The sequence below is a fragment of the Peromyscus californicus genome, unplaced genomic scaffold, assembly GCF_007827085.1.
Source record: "Peromyscus californicus insignis strain IS unplaced genomic scaffold, ASM782708v3 Scaffold_14__1_contigs__length_90479793_seg_2, whole genome shotgun sequence".
Lineage (NCBI taxonomy): Eukaryota > Metazoa > Chordata > Mammalia > Rodentia > Cricetidae > Peromyscus > Peromyscus californicus.
This window is the reverse complement of record NW_026294436.1, coordinates 46,457,852-46,476,525: the sequence shown is the minus strand read 5'-3', so window position 1 is coordinate 46,476,525 and position 18,674 is coordinate 46,457,852. Positions and strand designations below refer to the sequence as shown.

General features: G+C 42.4%; 1 protein-coding gene, 1 long non-coding RNA gene and 9 other non-coding genes across 12 annotated transcripts in view; 1 reads left to right on the top strand and 10 right to left on the bottom strand.

Moving 5' to 3' along the window:
• Positions 1–10,317, top strand: part of Dars2 (aspartyl-tRNA synthetase 2, mitochondrial) — a 30,169-nt gene extending 19,852 nt beyond the window's left edge. The window contains exons 12-17 of the mRNA XM_052737364.1: positions 179–241; positions 3,639–3,791; positions 5,753–5,971; positions 6,171–6,281; positions 7,550–7,625; positions 9,880–10,317. Coding sequence (XP_052593324.1) covers positions 179–241; positions 3,639–3,791; positions 5,753–5,971; positions 6,171–6,281; positions 7,550–7,625; positions 9,880–10,094 — 837 coding nt within the window. The 3' untranslated portion in view covers positions 10,095–10,317. The remainder of the gene's footprint in view (positions 1–178; positions 242–3,638; positions 3,792–5,752; positions 5,972–6,170; positions 6,282–7,549; positions 7,626–9,879) is intronic.
• A 4,126-nt stretch (positions 10,318–14,443) lies between these two features.
• Positions 14,444–18,477, bottom strand: LOC128109868 (uncharacterized). Of its 2 annotated transcripts, XR_008217940.1 has the most exons (12): positions 18,429–18,477; positions 17,741–17,790; positions 17,538–17,566; positions 17,304–17,342; positions 16,528–16,557; positions 16,258–16,286; positions 15,950–15,991; positions 15,676–15,812; positions 15,433–15,484; positions 14,956–14,978; positions 14,703–14,765; positions 14,444–14,526 (listed from the first exon to the last, which is right to left on the bottom strand). It is a non-coding gene; the product is annotated as an uncharacterized LOC128109868 (long non-coding RNA). The 2 variants fall into 2 exon arrangements; XR_008217941.1 differs by lacking the exon at positions 15,950–15,991.
• LOC128110249 (small nucleolar RNA SNORD81) lies at positions 14,592–14,668 on the bottom strand. The gene has a single exon (XR_008218193.1). It is a non-coding gene; the product is annotated as a small nucleolar RNA SNORD81 (small nucleolar RNA).
• Positions 14,833–14,910, bottom strand: LOC128110253 (small nucleolar RNA SNORD47). Its single transcript, XR_008218196.1, has one exon. It is a non-coding gene; the product is annotated as a small nucleolar RNA SNORD47 (small nucleolar RNA).
• Positions 15,287–15,369, bottom strand: LOC128110256 (small nucleolar RNA snR60/Z15/Z230/Z193/J17). The gene has a single exon (XR_008218199.1). It is a non-coding gene; the product is annotated as a small nucleolar RNA snR60/Z15/Z230/Z193/J17 (small nucleolar RNA).
• On the bottom strand, positions 15,550–15,632 carry LOC128110250 (small nucleolar RNA SNORD79). Its single transcript, XR_008218194.1, has one exon. It is a non-coding gene; the product is annotated as a small nucleolar RNA SNORD79 (small nucleolar RNA).
• On the bottom strand, positions 16,067–16,133 carry LOC128110205 (small nucleolar RNA SNORD78). Its single transcript, XR_008218160.1, has one exon. It is a non-coding gene; the product is annotated as a small nucleolar RNA SNORD78 (small nucleolar RNA).
• Positions 16,357–16,419, bottom strand: LOC128110255 (small nucleolar RNA SNORD44). Its single transcript, XR_008218198.1, has one exon. It is a non-coding gene; the product is annotated as a small nucleolar RNA SNORD44 (small nucleolar RNA).
• On the bottom strand, positions 17,411–17,492 carry LOC128110248 (small nucleolar RNA SNORD24). Its single transcript, XR_008218192.1, has one exon. It is a non-coding gene; the product is annotated as a small nucleolar RNA SNORD24 (small nucleolar RNA).
• On the bottom strand, positions 17,635–17,696 carry LOC128110206 (small nucleolar RNA SNORD75). The gene has a single exon (XR_008218161.1). It is a non-coding gene; the product is annotated as a small nucleolar RNA SNORD75 (small nucleolar RNA).
• Positions 18,128–18,207, bottom strand: LOC128110254 (small nucleolar RNA SNORD74). Its single transcript, XR_008218197.1, has one exon. It is a non-coding gene; the product is annotated as a small nucleolar RNA SNORD74 (small nucleolar RNA).
• Positions 18,478–18,674: the final 197 nt, after the last annotated feature.

Here is an 18,674-nt window from a genome sequence, read left to right as displayed (position 1 = left end):
GAAAGATGAAGCAAGCATTAAAACGTGCGTCATTTTGAAGAAGAAATAGTTTTTGTTAAATCCCACTCTTGTGATGGGAAGACACCAACAGATGTGCTTATATCTTACTTGACATTGTGAACCTGTTCATAAAGCTGACTGTCATATTGATGAGTTTACTTTGATTTTCTTTCATCAGAAGTACTTAAGAAAGCAAGACATTGAATTCATCAAAGAGTTTGCAGCCCACCATTTCAGTCAGGTAAGGGACAGCATTTTGTGGGAATCTGCATTCCACTAACAATTGCGGGTCTCTAGTTTTGGTTTGGTTTTTTAGATTTATTTTTGTTGTGTGTGTGTTTTGCCTTCATGTATGTATGTGCACCAAGTGCATGCCTGCTACCTGTGGACCTAGAGAGGGCTCTGAATCCCTTAGAACTGGAGTTACAGATGGTTGTGAGCCACCATGTGGGTGCTGGGAACTGAACCCAGATCCTCTGAAAGAGCAATTGGTGCCCTTAACTGCTGAGCTCTTAGGTTTGAGAGTCATTATTTCAGATCATGTTTTTGCTGTACATCTATTTTTACTGAAAGACTTCAATTTAGATAGACAATTGAATTTTTCTTATAATTTACTTTATTTGTATTTTATGTACATTGGTGTTTTGCCTGCATGTGTCTGTGTGAGGGTGTCAGATCCCCCAGAACAGGAGTTACAGATAGTTGTGAGCTGCCATGTGGGTGCTGGGAATTGAACCTGGGTCTTCTGGAAGAATAGCCAGTGCTCTTAACCACTGAGCCATCTCTCCAGACAACAATTGAAATTACTGTCATACTGAAAATTAAACCATATTCTTTTAACATACACAAAAGTATTTTAATCCAGTTTTAAAAATTAAATAAATTTAATTAATGGGACTGCCAGGCAAAACACCAATGTACATAAAATACAAATAAATAAACTATTTTTGTTATATATACATATTGTGCCTGCATGTACACCTGCAGGCCAGAAGAGGGCGCCAGATCTCATTACAGATGGTTGTGAGCCACCATGTGGTTGCTGGGAATTGAACTCAGGACCTCTGGAAGAGCAGTCAGTGCTCTTAACCACTGAGCCATCTCTCCAGCCCGGCAATAAACTATTTTTGAAAAAATTAAATAAATGAATTTCCTAGGTGGTCGAGGTTTGACATTAGCATGACAAGGGTGAAGAAGCCTACTGCTTCTTCTCCCTGTGTCCTTTTTAAAAATTATGAGTACACCTTTGACCAACACATTTTATGTTCTGGGCTTAGAGGATGGTGCCATTAGAATGAGGAGCAGGAGCAGGGAATTCTTACTTCACTGGACATGTAAACTGCCTTGGCCTTTTTGGAACCAGAGTCATGGCAGCTGGGCATGATGACACATTCCTGTAATCTCAGCACTTGTGTGGAGGTGGGTGGGTAGGAGTTCAAAGGCAGTTTCGATTGCTTCAGATTCTGTCTCACAAAACACAAACTAGAAAAGAAAATGAGTCATACTCTTACTGTCCGCAGTTTTCTATGATATACTTTAAGGAAAGTATCCTAGATATAATGAGATTTTATGCTCATCACAGTATCATTTATAACAGGATCAGAATGAACATATAAGGATGCTCAAATAAGTTATGGTACAAAGCAATTAATATTAAAGTTCCTTTTGATTTTTTGTTATTTTGCTTTTTTAAGGCAGGGTCTCATGTACCCAAGGCTTCCTTGAACTCTTGATCATCCAGCCGTCATCTTGAGTATTGTGGTCATAGGTATGCACCATCACACTGGCTCTCAAATTCCTTTTTAGCTGGGTGGTGGTGGCGCACGCCTTTAATCCCAGCACTCGGGAGGCAGAGCCAGGCAGATCTCTGTGAGTTCGAGGCCAGCCTGGGCTACCAAGTGAGTTCCAGGAAAGGCGCAAAGCTACACAGAGAAACCCTGTCTCGAAAAAACAAAAACAAAACAAAACAAAAAAATTCCTTTTTAAATGGACTACTTGCCTCACTTGCCTCCTAGCTCAAGCTCAAAGAGGGATAAAGAGATTTCAATAAGAATGAAACTCCTGGGCAGATTGCTGAGGCAGGAAGGTTATAAATTCAAGGAATATCTGAGTTAAGGCCACCTTGGTAACATAATGAGATCCTGTCTCAAACTTTTAAAGAGAGAGACTGAGACTGACTTGGGTTGGTACTCTTGGGGAGTGCTTCCTTAGCAAGTACAAGGCCTTAGGCTCAATCATCAGTGCAGGGAGAAAGGAAGGAGAGAAGGAATTTCCAAAATGGATCAAGGCAAATTTTTAGAAAGTAAAAGACTATGCAAAACTATTGATAAAGTACAATTTAAAAGCCATCCTTTCTTTCTCTTTTTCTCTCTAGACGTATTCTTTCAGACTGGGCATGGTGGCACACACGTGTCCCCAGTATTTAGGAAGCTAAAGCACAGCCGTGAGTTCAGATCGGCCTGGACTAGGTAGCAAGACCCTGCTGCAAACAAAGACAAGCGAAACGTCGTGCACATGTTTACAATTTGTAGCTAGAGTTTTCCTGCCTGACCCACAGTCAGGACAAATCTCTGTCACCCACCAGTCCCACAGCAGCTCAGACCCAACCAAGTAAACACAGAGACTTATATTGGTTACAAACTGTGTGGCCGTGGCAGGCTTCTTGCTAACTGTTCTTATAGCTTAAATTAATCCATTTCTATAAACCTATACCTTGCCACATGGCTTGTGGCTTACCAGCATCTTCACATGCTGTTTCTCATCTTGGCAGCTGGCAGTGTCTCTCTGACTCAGCCTTCCACTTCCCAGCTTTATTCTCCTCCTTGTCCCGCCTACACTTCCTGCCTAGCCAATGGCCAATCAGTGTTTTATTTATTGACTAATTAGCAACACATTTGCCATACAGAACATCCCACAGCAACAATTATTAAATTCTTTAAAATGTATCTACTTGTTATTGTGTGTATGTGTGTGTGCATGATGGGGGTGGGGATACATGCAGAGGTCACACACTTGAGTTATCTCACTGGCCCTCCCTCTGTCATTCTTACTCCATTCACTTGCAATCTGCCAAAAGTGAAAGGAAAAAAAAATCACAGAAACTTCGAAGGCCTCTGCCAAGTAGGCGAGTGCTCTACCACTAAGATCAATCATATCGCCGGGCGGTGGTGGCGAACGCCTTTAATCCCAGCACTCGGGAGGCAGAGCCAGGCGGATCTCTGTGAGTTCGAGGCCAGCCTGGGCTACCAAGTGAGTTCCAGGAGAGGCGCAAAGCTACACAGAGAAACCCTGTCTCGAAAAACCAAAAAAAAAAAAAAAAGATCAGTCATATCATCTGCTGTCCTGTTATTTTTCCTTTTTTTAGACAGGGTCTCACTGAGTTGCCTAGGCTGGCCTTGACTTACTCTGTAGCTCAGGCATGCCTCCTGTTGCAGTCTCCCGAGTAGCTGGGCTTACAGGCCTGCACCCCAGGCCTAACTTTAAAATTTTTTAGTTTGTATTGCTTTGAAGGGGTTCATGATGGAAAAGAGATGGTATCATGTAAATTGCCTTCTGCTTGGAACAAGAAATCTTTGTTCTGTGAGAAAACAAATCCATCTCACTTTTTAAAAAAATCAGTAAGCCTTTTCTTTATCAAGGAAGTCCTGCCTATATTCCTGAATGCCAAGAGGAACTGGAGTTCACCATTTGCTAAATTCATAATGGAAGAGGAAAGATTGGAATTAACCAGATTGATGGAGATCCAGGAGGAAGACATGGTGCTCCTGACTGCTGGGGAACACGAGAAAGCAGTAAGTAAAATTGGCTCAGCACATGGGTGTGTGCAAAAGGCTGCCTCTTCCCCATGTTTATTTACATATTTAAAATGGACTGTTTGTCTCATAAAGCAGGGCTGCTCTGCATAAGGTGTTATGTGAATGTCTTTCAGTACTTTATAAGACACTGTATAATAACTAGAGCCATTCCGTGCATGGTAGTGTGGAAAGCAGGAGACCTCAAGTTTGAGATCAGCCTAGACTACATAGTAAAACTAAAAGCAAACCAAAATTGGAGTCTTGGGGTAGCGAGGTGGTCGCATGGGTAAAGGCACTTGCTGCCGAGTCTAATAGCCTGAGTTCAGTCACTGGGAACCACATGGTAAGAGAGAACTGACTTCCAAAAGTCATCCATCTCCTCTCTCTGTCTCTGACCCCAACTCTCCCATTCTCTCTCACACACAGTGAAAATTTAAAACTGGAGTCTTTTCATTAGTTATCAACTTCATTGGCATTAGACACATCAGATCTGGCTCTTACTAGGAAATCAATACAACTATGAAAAAACATTTTGAAGGTTTGCAAAAAGAAATTGGTAATTACAAACTTTTGTACACAGTGTATTCCTATAACTATGGAGGGACAATTCAGTCCACTGGAGGGGGAGGGCTGCTGGGCTGATATCTCTCAACTGCTATATATAGTCAAGGCAGGACTATGTTTCAGTCACAGATGGTAAGGGCAGCCATGTACTAACAAAATCACTTTTTGTCAGGGAATAGATAGGAGAGTGGATGTAGTTGGAAAGGTCCTTATAAAATATACAAAACATGACAAGAGAAACATGAATATTAAAACTTGTAGAACTGGGCATGCTAGCTCACACCTGTAATTCCAGCATTCAGGAGGCCTTGGCAGGAGAAAAAGCCACCTAGGCCACATATCTGAGACCACGTAGAGGTGTAGAGGTTAACAGTTTTCTTATTGTAACACAGCTAGAAAGTAATCAGATCTAAACCATTAACTCCTTCCCAAATTCACATTTTGTGTGTGTGTGTGATGAGTGTGTGGTATGTGTGTATATGCGTGTGCACACGTGAGTGCCTGTGTGAAGGCTAGAGGTTAATATTGAATATTCTTCCTCAATCTCTACCTTAGGTTCTGAGATAATGTTTCTTACTGAACCTGGAGTTCTGATTAGCTAGACTGGCTGTTCAGAGTTCCAGGGATCTACTTGTCTCTACCCTACAAGTGCTACTGTCACAGATATCTGCCTTTTACATGGGTGCTGAGGATCCAGGCTCAGGTGCTATGTTTCCATGACAAGCATTTTACCGAGCAGCCTCCCAGCCCTCAGAATTCAGTGTTATATCAACATCTAACTCATGCTACCTCTAATCATAGCTAACATTTTCTGACTTTTAAGTGCATGTCAGACATTCATCAAATCCTCACCTTAGCCCTTCAGGAACTGAGAAAAAAAGATAGAATGAATGAAACTGTCCCCCATATTTTGTTGGGTTCTTTATCTTATGTACCTTGTCTCACTTAACTTTACAAATCTTATTCTGTGCACTTGTGGTACCAGCTTCTCAGGATGTTGAACCATGATTGAGATCAGTAGTTCCCAGCCTGGGAAACAAAGCAATACCTCACCTCAATAAATAATGGGATCACTTCATTGTTGGAGTAGGTATTTTATCCCCATTTACTTATGATGAGATGTGGAGAAATTAGTAAGCAGACGAACAGGCTCAGAGCTTGGTTCCTGGTCCCTGTGGCATGAGATGCTCACACAGTCAGCTCAGGCTGAGGGTCGTGTGTTCTTATCCATGTGGCATTCAGATCATCCTCATATCTTTGTCTCCTGAGAAAGAGTGTCTCATCTACTAATTGGCCAATCTTTTACTAGAGCCTGGCCTTCAAAACTTAGCTTGAATCCTCTGCTGCCCACGCTTGACAAGAAGCTAACTTGATGTTTGTGTCTTTGTTTACAGTGCTCTTTGTTAGGAAAGTTACGACTGCAGTGTGCGGACCTTTTGGAAATGAGAGGAGTGGTACTCCGTGACCCAGCACTGTTCTCTTTCCTTTGGGTGGTGGACTTCCCACTCTTCCTTACTAAGGAAGAGAGTCCCACAGAGCTGGAGTCAGCCCACCACCCATTCACTGCTCCTCAACCCAGTGACATTCACCTCCTCTATACTGAGCCTGAAAAGGTATTGATCTTTTATTTTATTCTTTCAAATAAAAAGGAAATATCTAAATAGATACAAAGAACTTCAAGATTCACTTAGGAGAACCAAGGAAAAAAACTGAACCTACTCTTAATAAATTGTGTTTAAGTACAATGTCTTGGTCCTATAAAATTGAAAGCCAGGAATTTTCTCTAACATGAAGATTCTGTGAATCTTGTAGGTTCGTGGCCAACACTATGACTTGGTTTTAAATGGCAATGAGATAGGAGGTGGTTCTATCCGAATTCATGATGCACAGCTACAGAGGTACATCCTGGCAACGTTACTAAAGGTAACAAATGCCTTCTAACCTTGCCTTACTTTTGCCCACGTATTTGTTTTATAAAACATTTGTTTAAAAAGGAAAGTTTACTAGATGTCAGCTTTTCTTTGTGTTTAATGTAGGGACTGGGAAGAGCAAATGATATTTGCTTATTAATGCTTATTCTCTTAGGGTTTCTATTGCTGTGAAGAGATACCATAACCACAGCAGGTCTTACAAAGGAAAACATTTAACTGGGGCTGACTTACTGTTTCAGAGGTTTAATCCATGGCAGGAAGCATGGTGGCATGCAGGTAGACATGGTGCTGGAGAAGGAGCTGAGAGTTCTATATCTGGATTGGCAGGCAGCAGGAAGAGACTGCTTACACTGGGTGTGGCTTGAGCATCTTAGACGCCAAAGCCCGCCACCAAGCACTTCCTGCACAAGGCTACATCTACTCCAACAAAACCACAACTCCCAATAGTGCCAGTCCCTATGAGCCCTAATAGGGCCATTTTCATTCAAACCACCATACTTACTATGTGCTAGGGGCTACATAATAATACAGCCAAATGTGGTGGCTCGTGCATTTATTTCCAACACTTAGAAGGTTGAAATATGAGGGTTGTCTTAAGTTCCAGGCCATCCTGGACTATATAGCAAGATCCTGACTCAAAAGCAAAACAGAACACAAAAGTAGCATATATACATTGATATATTATTTAACCTTCACAATAATTTCTGTGAGTGGATATCCTCATTATGCTCATTTTAAAGATGAAAAACTGAGGGAGGTACTAGCCAAGTCACAAAGCACAGAGGTGGCACCAAGCCTGAAATCTCAGCTTTCTAGAGGCTGAGGTAGAGTTGCAAATATGAGTCAGGCTTCAGCTACAGAAACCATCTCAGGTAGTACAGAACTGAAGGATGGCTCTTGAGACCAAGCTCCTAAAATGTCATTTCCAGTGAATGGTAACATTACGAGGCAGAGACAGATGGGCTTTCCGTGGGTGGGTTAGTTTTCTGTGTTAAGACTTGGAGCTCAGGCCAGGCTGGCACTCACTATCTTCCTGTCTTCTCCAGGGTGCTGGAGTACAGGGGAGGGACTTGTTCTACTCCATTGAACTTTACCCCTCCTAAAGTTGTGTTTGTTGTTTTTTAACATCTCCCAATACAGTCTCCCTAGTTGTGTCATTTTTAAACTGAACTTCATTTCCCTTACTATTTATTTTAGTCTGTGACAAAAGACTTTCTTTCGTTCAGTATATATTTAAATAAAATGTATTTTGTATTTCAGGAAGATGTGAAATTGCTTTCCCATCTGCTCCAAGCTTTAGACTATGGGGCACCCCCTCATGGAGGAATTGCCTTAGGTAAACAATTTGCCTTTTTATACACTAAATTCTATTCCATGACACTGTCTCAAATTTAGACTCTCAGTTTAAGGGGAAGGAATTGGGATGGGCTGAGTCCAAGAGTTCCATGTGAGTCTCTTTTTATTTTAGTAATTTATGAGAGGTGAGATTGAACCCAGAGCCTTGTGCAATCTATGAACACATTACATTTTTATTTTACTGTCAGGTGTGATGGCACACTCACTCACACACACACACATACAGAGCGAACACAATTGGGAGGCAGAGGCAGGCAGATTTCTATGAATTCAAGGCAAATTTGGTCAACATAGCCAGTTCCAGGTCAGCCAAGACTACAGTGTGACCCACACACACACCCTTAAAAACAACACAACAACAAAAAAGTGCTTACTATTCTTGCAGAGGACCTGAATTTGGTTTGGTGTTTTTTGGTTTTTTTTAATTGGAGAAAAAAAAATTAGGGGCTAGTGTTAGCTTTTCATTGACCTATCCAGATCTGACTGTAAAACCTGGGATTTGAGAACTTTAAAGAATGGGGTAAACAACAGTCTAATGCTGTAGACAATTTTATTCAGTTTCAGAGTACTTTTATACATGAATGAAACAAAGAAAGCAATGACCCAAGGAAGATTGGTTGGAGTTCCGAAAAACATGTAAAGCACATACTATTAACAGAGCAGCCCTTTCTCAGAACTTTTTCAGGACAGACCAATTTCAACACAATTGCCTGGTATGTACTATAGACTGTATCTGGGAAAGCAAGAAAGCAAGACAGAAGCCATGTCCAGATTCAGGTCCACTGAGGACAGCACTCAGCATGTCCTCTCCCCAGACTGGGTCCTATAGCTGTGTTCTGACATCCAACAGGAATAAACATGTCTTATAAATTGAGTGTAAATGTTAACACAGGAGGATGAAATCACATCTAAGAACAATCCAGAGAACAACCGAGGTAAATGGCCCTCTGCCTTTTCCTGAAGCCTCCCTCACAGTTCCCCAAGGCATTATTCACCATGTGTCATTCTTTTGACTGTGATGATCTGGGTTCAATTCCCAGTCCCACATGGCAGCTCACAACTGTCTATAAGTCCACCTCCAGGAGATTTGACACCCTCACACAGATATACATGCAGGCAGCCCCCAGCTCCTCCCAGATCCTTCCCACCTCTCCACCCACCTACCCTTATTTCTTTAGTCTGTTGAGACAGGGTTTCTCTGTGTAGCCCTGGAAATCACTATGTAGACCAGGCTACCCTTGAACTCAGAGATCACCTGCCTCTGCCTCTTAAGTGCTGGGATCAAAGGCCTGCACCACCACCTCCTGGCCTCTTCCTTCCTTCCTTTCCTTTTGTTCTCTCTTTAGAAAGAGAACAGGCAAGCTGGGCAGCAGTGGCGCATACCTTGAATCCCAGCACTTGGGAGGCAGAGCCAGGTGGATCTCTGAGTTCGAGGCCATCCTGGTCTACAGAGCGAGATCCAGGACAGGCACCAAAGCTACACGGAAAAACCCTGTCTCGAAAAACCAAAATAGAAAAACCCACAAAATCAGAAACCACAATATACAAGCAAAAAATCAGTAAGATAAAGAATGCTCAAACAAAGCAATGAGACAAAAAGTCTACAAAAATAGCATTCATTGGTTTCCTTTTGTGTTGACCATCTACTGCTGGACATAGGGCCTGCCATTTAGTGTGGTTAATATACCCGGTGGGATTCAATTGGAGACAACTAATTTTTCCTTTGCAATGGATTAATTTCTTATTTAGGGGGGTAGCTCATGTCCACTGCCCTCCGGCTCGAGCCTGTCCAAGCCTGTGCATGCTGTCAGTCTTTCTCATGTGCATCAAATATGGCCTGAATTTGAATTCCAACACCCACATCAGGCAGCTCGCAATTCCTTATAATTCCAGTGCTGGGGAGCACCTCTGGCCTCTGTGGGTACCTGCACTCATACACAGACAACACAATAAAAATAACAAAAATATGAGAGCTCCCAGGCCAGCCTAGATTATGTGAAATCCTGTCTCACCAGGAGGTGATGGCACATGCCTTTGATCCCAGCACTCAGGAGACAGAGGCCGGCAGATCTCTGTGAGTTTGGAGCCAGCCTGGGCTACAGAGCAAGTTCCAAGACAGTCAGGGCTGCATAGTGAAACCCTGTCTCCAAAAAGAGATAGTAGAAAAAAAAAAACAAGTTATTCTCAAAGTTAAGTTCTCTGCATTTCTCATCTAACTTTGTTTTATATCACAGGGTTAGACAGACTGCTGTGTCTTGTCACTGGAGCCCCAAGCATCAGAGATGTCATAGCCTTCCCCAAATCCTACCGAGGACATGACCTCATGAGCAATGCCCCAGATTCTTTGCCTCCTGAAGAGCTGAAGCCCTACCATATCCAGGTCTCATGGCCAACAGACTCAGAAGAGGACAGTGCATTAGCCACACCTTCCAAAAACTTGAACTCTTAAGTTTTGTCTTCTTTGCTTTACCAAACCTAAAATAAGATCCAGAGCTGCCACAGACTTTAGAATCAAAGTCTCCGTGTAGAAGCGGTCATCACCATAGGAAGAAACAGAAGCTACCCAATTATGATTTGGTAACATGTACCATTAGGATTTTCTGTGGTTTGGACTTTTGTGGAAGGTTTTAATTGAAGTATTGTAAAACAAAACAGAAAACCTCTTTACTGGAGTATTTAGAGTCTTGGTGTTTTCTAAGGTTGTTTTTTATAAACTCAGGTTATTTAGGATAGAGGATACCAAGTCATACAGGAGAATGTTTGCCTCGGCAGACTGGCCAGTTGATGCAGGGAGAGGGTTTAAATTCATCTAGCCTCACTAGGAGAACCATATAAATTGAGCTTTGTGGTGACCTTTCAGCTATCAGTATAATATACTAAGAAGTAGCAATAGAATTAAAAAAAAAAAGTCACAAAATTCTATTCAGTATTGCACCTTCAGCAAGTTACAAACTTCTCTCAGCCGTTCGTGCTGCTTTTAGAAATGTGAATGACACTTGTCCTGGCTATCTTCCAGGACTCGTTGCCAGAATCAGGATGTAACGTGTGTGGAAGATGAGTAGAAATGATTTGAATTACTGTAAAGCAGGACTGTCTTAGTCACTGTTTGTTTGCTGTAACCATAGCAACTCTTATAAAAGAAAGCCTTGTTTGCTTACAGAGGTTAACCCATTATCAGCATAGCAGCACACACAGACATGGTGCTGGAGGAGTAGCACATCCTGATCTGCAGGCAGGAGAGACAACAGCCCTAGCATGGGCTTTTGAATCCTCAAAGGCCACTCCCAGTCACACATTTCCTCCAAAGCCACACCTCCTAATCCTAATCTTTTCAAAAAGTACCAATCCCTGGTGACTAAACACTCCTCAAATATGAGCTTATGGGGCCATTTTTATTCAAACCGCCACAACAGCTCTGGTATAGAATGTACACAACTCTGGAATTCAATCACGAGCATCACAGCCATATACAACAAAACTAAAGGCTTGCTGTAGCAGTGCTCAGGATGTTGAGGTGGAAGGACCAAGGAGGCAGATGAGTACCTATTGGCAACTAGTTATCTCTTTTGGTCCAAATAAAAATAATAGGCTCCAACAATACTGGGATGCAACACTTCCTTCCCTATAGGAAAGGTCAGGTCCTGTGTTCTGTAAGAAATTAAGGGAATATAGAAAGTCTTAAAAAATAGGTGCCAAACCCAAAACACTCCCAGTTAGACCTGGTAGCACATGCCTTTGATCCCAGCACTAGGCGCAGAGGCAGGCAGATTTTTGTGAGTTTTGAGTCCAGCCTGATCTACACAGGGATTCCCGGGCCAGCCAAGGCAACACAATGAGACCCTGTTTCCAAAAAGACCATAGGCCAGCAAGATGGCTCACTGGGCAAGGGTACCTGCCTTCAAATCCGAAAACTTGGATTTGATACAAGGAATCCATATGGTGAAAGCAAAGAACAGATTCCTGTATGTTGTCCTCTGACCTCTACCCACATGCATACGTAACATACAAGTAAATGGAAAAAGGATCTAAAAACATGGGCTGGCTGGGGAGATAGCTAAAATCAGTAAGGTGAGTTTAAGCATGAGGAATGTATGTAGTTCAGGTCACCATGACCCAGGTGTGATGGGGCACTTGAAGGGGCAGGCAAATTCCCTAAAGCTCCCTGGCCATCCAGTCAAAGCAGCTGGGGAGTTCCTAGTTGAGATACTAACCCTGTATCACTAAGATAGAAATCAAGGAACACACCCAACATCAACCTGTGGCTTATACACCTAAAAGTAAACTCTGAAGCATACTGTGATTTCAAGTTCTGTTGACACAAACAGTAAAATGAACACCTGTAGGCACTCCATGGTAACCTGCAGACCATTCAGATCAGGGAAATGGGTAGGCTACCTGCAGATCTTCCTCTCCCTCCATTCCTCCAAATCCAACTCCTCCCTAGCTCTGTAACAGACCACCTGCTGTAGCCTCCCTTCCTCTCCAACCCCGGCCCCATCTCCAGTGGATCACACATCTTCACCTTCTGACTTCTCTCCCCCACAATCAGTGCTTTATGACAGTCTCCAACTCCAGCGTGGACTCCATGGGAACCCTGACCACTCCAGCCAGGGAAGCAGGGAAGCTAACTGCTTCCCTAGCTTCTTCAAAACCAACCCCGAGTCTTATCCTATAGGCCAGAGGGCAAAATGCAGATCTTCACCTCTCCTTCAAGTCAATCCTCTGGTTTCATTTCCAGCTCTGAATCAGACCACTCACTGCAACCTCACTCTGCCCCCATTCCCAGGGTACTAAGCAGATCCTGGTGTTCACCCGGCTCCCCAAACCCTACCCCATCCTCATTCCTGTCACCTCCCCATAACTAGAAAATAGGGTTTACCTGGAACCCCCAGTCCTCACCCTATCGGGATCCCTGACCAATTGAGGCCAGCTTGACCTACATAGTGAACTCAAGACACTTGGGACTAAATATACCGTCTTAAAAAGAAAAAGGTATAGGGCTTTTTTTTTTTTTTTTTTTTTGAGTTTCTGTTTAGCTTCGGCTGTCATGGAATTCTCAAACTCAAAACGTCCCCTTGCCTCCCCTGGGATTGAAGGTATGCACCATCACCGCCTAGCTAAAAATAAAGGTTTAAGATAAAGCGGTATGACCAGCCAAGAGTTTTGGTTTTTCATGCAGCCCAAAGTTGTACTGTTACCTCCACCTCTAGACTGCTTTAATTTCAGAGCTTTTAATGGTGCCAGGGACTGATCCAAGCTGTAAGATATTGTTGCTCTGCTTGACTATATCCTAAGGCCCAACTAACTTTACCATTCATCAGGCAAATAATTACCTTAATGTATATGCCACAAAGCACCCCTTTAAAAATTTAAATTCTTGGGAGTTGGGCATGCAATCCAAATGCTGTGACCCAAGCATTTGGCTTACAAGTATTTAGGAACCCTCAGCACACAAACTTGAAACTAGCCTAGGCAAGTGAAATCATACCACGTGACAAATAGGGAAGTCCTCACCCGAGCACTCAATCACTGCATTGTACTAGATCCTGTAGTATAGGTGGATACTGTCCAGTTTAACAGCACCTTCATGTTAGGACCTTCAGGATCAAGGAATTTGGGGTTTACAAAGAACCCTTTAGCAACCCATGTTTCCTTCCATGCCCACGCTGGCCTCAAACTTGCCGTTATGACTATAAAGTTGTAGCTAAAAATGTATTCAGAGAATTAAAAATGTTGTACTGCAGTGTACAGAATCCCTAACAATGCCATATCATGTTCAATTTTCATTGCCTGGAATAGCTAGTAAGGACCATAAAGTAATACTTTCAATTACAATATTCTCCAGTCACTAACCATCCAGTGCTTGTCTCTTCGATGTGACTTTGATTCTAGCCTGGTGGTGGTGGCGCATGCCTTTAATCTCAGCACTCGAGTGGCAGGCTGATCTTTGTTATTTTAGAGGCCAGCCTGGTCTACAGAGCGAGATCCAGGAAAGGCGCAAAGCTACAGAGAAACCCTGTCTCGAAAAACCAATCTTTGATGTGATTTTAAAACTGTTAAGATGCTTGTTCTTGAAAATTTAAGGTGCATATTCAAATATTGCTATAGGCCCCTAAAATTAATCACAGCACTCAGGAGGCAGAGGCCAGCCTGGCCTACAGAGAAAGATACAGGACAGGAACCAAAACTACAGAAACTGTCCTGAAAAAAAATTGTGAGCAGCAACCACATCAATAAATTACAAGTAGATGGGTTCTTTCAAGGTGTGATGACCTGTATCTCAGCACTTTGGCTGATGCAGGAAAACTGATGGGAAACACTAGGGCTACTGAAACCTAATGGTGGGGACACTGGTTTAGCCAAGACTGCCAAGATTAATCAGCCTATATATTTTATCTTCCAGGGCAACTTGGCAAACCTCAAACCATGCTGAGCATGCATGCCACTTCCTGACAATTCTTTTCTAAGAGGCTCCTACACCTGTCACTTTAACCCCAGATTTAACAGAGCTCAGACCTTATAGCACAACTTATAGCCATTTGGGTTGAGATTCAGCAGACACAACCTGTCTGTGAAACATGAAACCAAAGACCTAATCCAACTTGTTTTGCTTCTTGCTATGCTTAAGCCAGGACTTTTTGTGCTTAAAAGCATGCTAACAAGAGTGTAATGGCTGGCCAGCTAAGACCTATTTATTGGTGTAAACCCATGCCTGAGCAATCTTCTCTGGATAATACCCCACAAAACATGCTCAATGGACTTGGTCCTAAGCATTAGAAAACAAACGCACACTTTGTATTTAATTCCACATTCTATTTATTTTGATAACAATTCTCATAATGTGAAAACCCGAAGTATGATCTGAACATCCATCCAGCCACCTGCAACAGAGGTAACCTGGTTAGGCACATTTCTACATTTGAATTTAAATGATAATTGTTACACACAGAATATCAGATCTTTTACTATCATCAAGTAATCAGTGAGAGAGTTCAAGTTGTGGTGAGATCATCACATATTCTGGAATAGGTTCATGGTTAACATTTTCAATTCTCACCTTTTAAACAGTAAGGTGAAATTCAAATAGTGAAATTGCATGCCCACTTCTGCCATAGGAGCCCTATAAAACAATAAGATCTAATCATTTATCTTGTTTAGACTACTTATAGATTGCATGTTACTATAGTAACCTCAGAAATAAAGTGGAACGGTTTTAAAGGTGTTATCACTTTGTATCATTTGGCAGAATCATCACATCACTGGTTACAGGCCACATTATATACAATCTGTACAAAAACAAGGTGGCTTACCTTGAAATTCAGAAATGAAGGATCTGTTTAAAAACAAGAAAATTTCATTAGCCCAGAAATTTATCTTAACCATTCAGTACATTTTACACTATTCTTTGGGTACTGAAATAGTTTAGATGACCTTTCCACAAACAATTCTTTCCTCCAATTCTACAGGGCCTAACGTTTTGTGGTAGTGACCACACCTAGAAAACTACACTCTTACAAAGTCAATGACATTTTATGAACTAGTGACTGAAGTTGTGCTTTGGCACTGACCTGTGGCCTTACAATCACAAGAACCTAGCTTCCATCAAAATTCATAGAAGACAATTCTTTAAACCATTATAGCCAGATACATCAGATAGGAGCGAAAGACTTATGATTTGTTCATCAGAGGCTGTCTGCTGAACTATGTTATCATCATAGTATCGGCTTATTGAGGATTTAATAAAATAAGCACTCATACATGCACATTTCATCAGCAAAAACACTTACCTTTTTTTTAAAAGCTTGCCCAGTGCCTTCAGTCAAGGGGAGCCATGCACACCTGCAGAAATCCAGTTCCATTTAAAAACAGACGTTTATAAAGTAGACTTACGCATAAGTTTTAACTACTGTTTCAGCTTAATAACCAATCTTCAATCTTATATTCAGAGAGATTCCCATCTGTTTAACTTTATACATCACTAACAGTAGTATTGTGTTCCTAAGTGAAATCTACAAAAAACGCTTCCTCACCTTCATTTACAAGGTCAATCTGGACCACTGGTTACTCTTCTGGTGCTCCTCAATTCCCAGTAACCATATGGTGGCTCACAACCATCTATAATGGGATCTGATTGCCCTCTTCTGTTATGTAGGCAAAATACTCACGCCTACAATAAAAGAAATTTAAGAGGCCAATTAGTGCTGGTGAGGAAGCACATGCAAGTTCAAGAATTAACTGCTACACAGTACTGTAAATGACCCTACTTATTGGCACAAATCAAGAGCCCAGTAATTGGCTTCTTACCCAAGCAAGCAAGCCATCCAAATGAAAACATGCAACCAGTAGCTAGAATTAAAAGAAAACACCTCTTACAAATGTGCTAAGCATAATTCAGTTAATTCTTAGTTGCCTGTCACAGGGTTCTTCAGTGTTAAGATTTGTTGTCTACAACATATTCAGATCAGACATTTGCATAACATCATTACAAAAACCCTGTCCTAGTAAACACAAATCTAACATCCATGAGACAATGCATGCCAGATATCAATAGTCTATCTACAATCATGGCATGCCACTTTAAATTGGGTTTTGTTCAGTTTTCCAATACTTACTTTAAAAGTTGTCCAGATAATTCAAACACCTAGGAAAAAAATCAGAATTCTAGTGCATCCAAAAGACAGAATTTGTCCCACCAAAAGCTAACCAAGCCCGTATCAGATAGAGCTAATAAGACGACCTTCATGTTAGTCAGCATTGGCTTGTCATCATGCAGGCTGAGTTCACACAAAGGAGACACATAGCAAGTGTATTTACTATGCAAAAATGCAACCACACGGAGCCATGTTTGCCCAGTTATCTACAATTCCATTAACTCTACTCACATTTCATCTTGTAGTTTCTGGTCACAGCACCTACAATTTCAAACGGGTTAAGTTAAAAACTAGGTCAATGATCGACAGAGAACACAAAATGGTGACATGATTTAGCCTGCTAACTATGCAACCACCGTATTTGAGAGTGATTCTCTGCATAAAAGCTGTTCTTGAACTCACTTTGTAAACGAGACTAGCCTGAACTCAGATCAGCCTGCCTCTGCCTCATAATTGCTGGGATTAAAGTGTGCCGCCGCCAACACTACGTGGCCCCACTTTAACTGCATGTCCCTATAATCCAGAAAAAGGGAACCTGTATCAATTCTACATGGCCAACTCAGCACCTTGTGAGGTTGTGGAGACCCAGAACCCAGCAAATAGGGCCCTGCACCATGTAGAGGTACCTAGTTGCTTTGTTTTTCAAGACAGGATTTCTCTGCATGGTTTTGGTGCCTGTCCTGGATCTAGCTCAAAAGAGATCTGCCTGGTTTTGCTACCCCCACCCTCAGTACTGGGAATAAAGGACTGCGTGGCTGCCGCCACCAGGTTGAGGTAACTAGTTCTTATAAAGAACCTTCTCACACAGCGTGAGACCACAGCAATGGGCTGCTTTGCTTCTTATCTCCCACCCATTCTATTATCTTCAAGCACTTCATATAACTCTCTGTATCAGCTCATGTTGGGATCCTCAATTTGTGCTTATCTGCCAATCTTTCCTTTTGGGTAACAGATTAGATAGGTATCACTCCGATCAATTTGACATATATACGAAAAATGTTTCTTACCCTGCACACCCATGGTTAATCCAGCTTCTCCCATTGGTCCTGGAAGTAAAAGAGCTTAATGTAAATTCTGTTTAGTTTGCAGAGACCCTGTAAGTCATTATCCTTTATGCCTCAGTTACAATTATGGTGGTTTAAGATTATCGTCATCCCACTGTCAAGAGTAGCAAATAAAATGTCATCATTGTGGCACGGTTCATTCAACCTACCCTCTCATTGGCTCATTTCAGTACTTACCTCACTCTTCATCCATCTTTGTCCCAGAACTAGAAAAAAATGTTAAGAATTAGACCCCTGCTTTCACAGCCTTTTTGCCATCCTCCACCCGAATTAAAGCCTCAGAACAGTGTTTTTCAGAAATCCCTTCTGTCCACTACTCTCATACCATCATAGGCTTTAACAGTGTTTGAAGGTATCTTCCGTTCTTTATCGATTCTTACCTGTCTATGCGATGCCACCAAGAGGCATTGAGAGGTCCACAGCACCATTCCTAGAGAAAATTTGCTCATTTAGATGTCTTTAAGTACACCAGCTTTACTCGCACAAACAAAAAAAGAACGGAAAATTTTCACAAATGAGAACTGTATTCAATGAGGCACTGTGGAATGCATCTATCCCAACAGTATCACTTTAAATTTCTTCCACAGACCTAAGACTCCACTGGAGGCTTTGTTAGTGGCCCCTCACAAGGGCCTACTTTGAGGCGGTTGTTGGCGAATGCCATCAACCTCATGGTGAGCTCTAAAAATCAGCAGCGGGTCTTCTTTAACCGCGTAATAGAAAAAAATCACAACCACTACAAAAGGCCTCTCGCGGTGACTCAGCATGCTCCGCCATCAGAGTCGTTGGTATTCATCAACAAGGTCAGTTGTCCCTACCAACATAGCCTTCATCATAGCGAGAACACAGGTGCCGAGTCTCCTATGGACTTTCCCAAAAAAAAAAAAATTACAAAACCATTTTAGGTCGCGCGTGCACGCAACGCCAAGTCCCGATAATCTCCAGCTTGTGGGCCTTACAAGCTCATTACTGTCCTCGAAAATCCGCCAGTTTGCGGTGGATTCATCTGCAAAATGCTATTCTATAAGGCCTGAGCCTACAACACACATACACAAGCACCATACGTACCGACCACAACGTGGCTCAACGCGCCGAAAGGCCGAGATGGCGGCTGAGGCCAGTATATAAACTCTCCGTGACGTCACGACGCACGGCCCTCCGCTGCGTCCGCTTAGGTCCCGCCCATGCGCCTCAGACCCCTCCTCCAGCCCCACCTCCTTCCCGCCCCTCAAGTTCTCCCGCTGGCCCCGCCCCACAACGCCTGGGGGGCGGAGTCGCCGCGGGCACGTCAAGCCCGGCCTCCGCCTCCCTGAG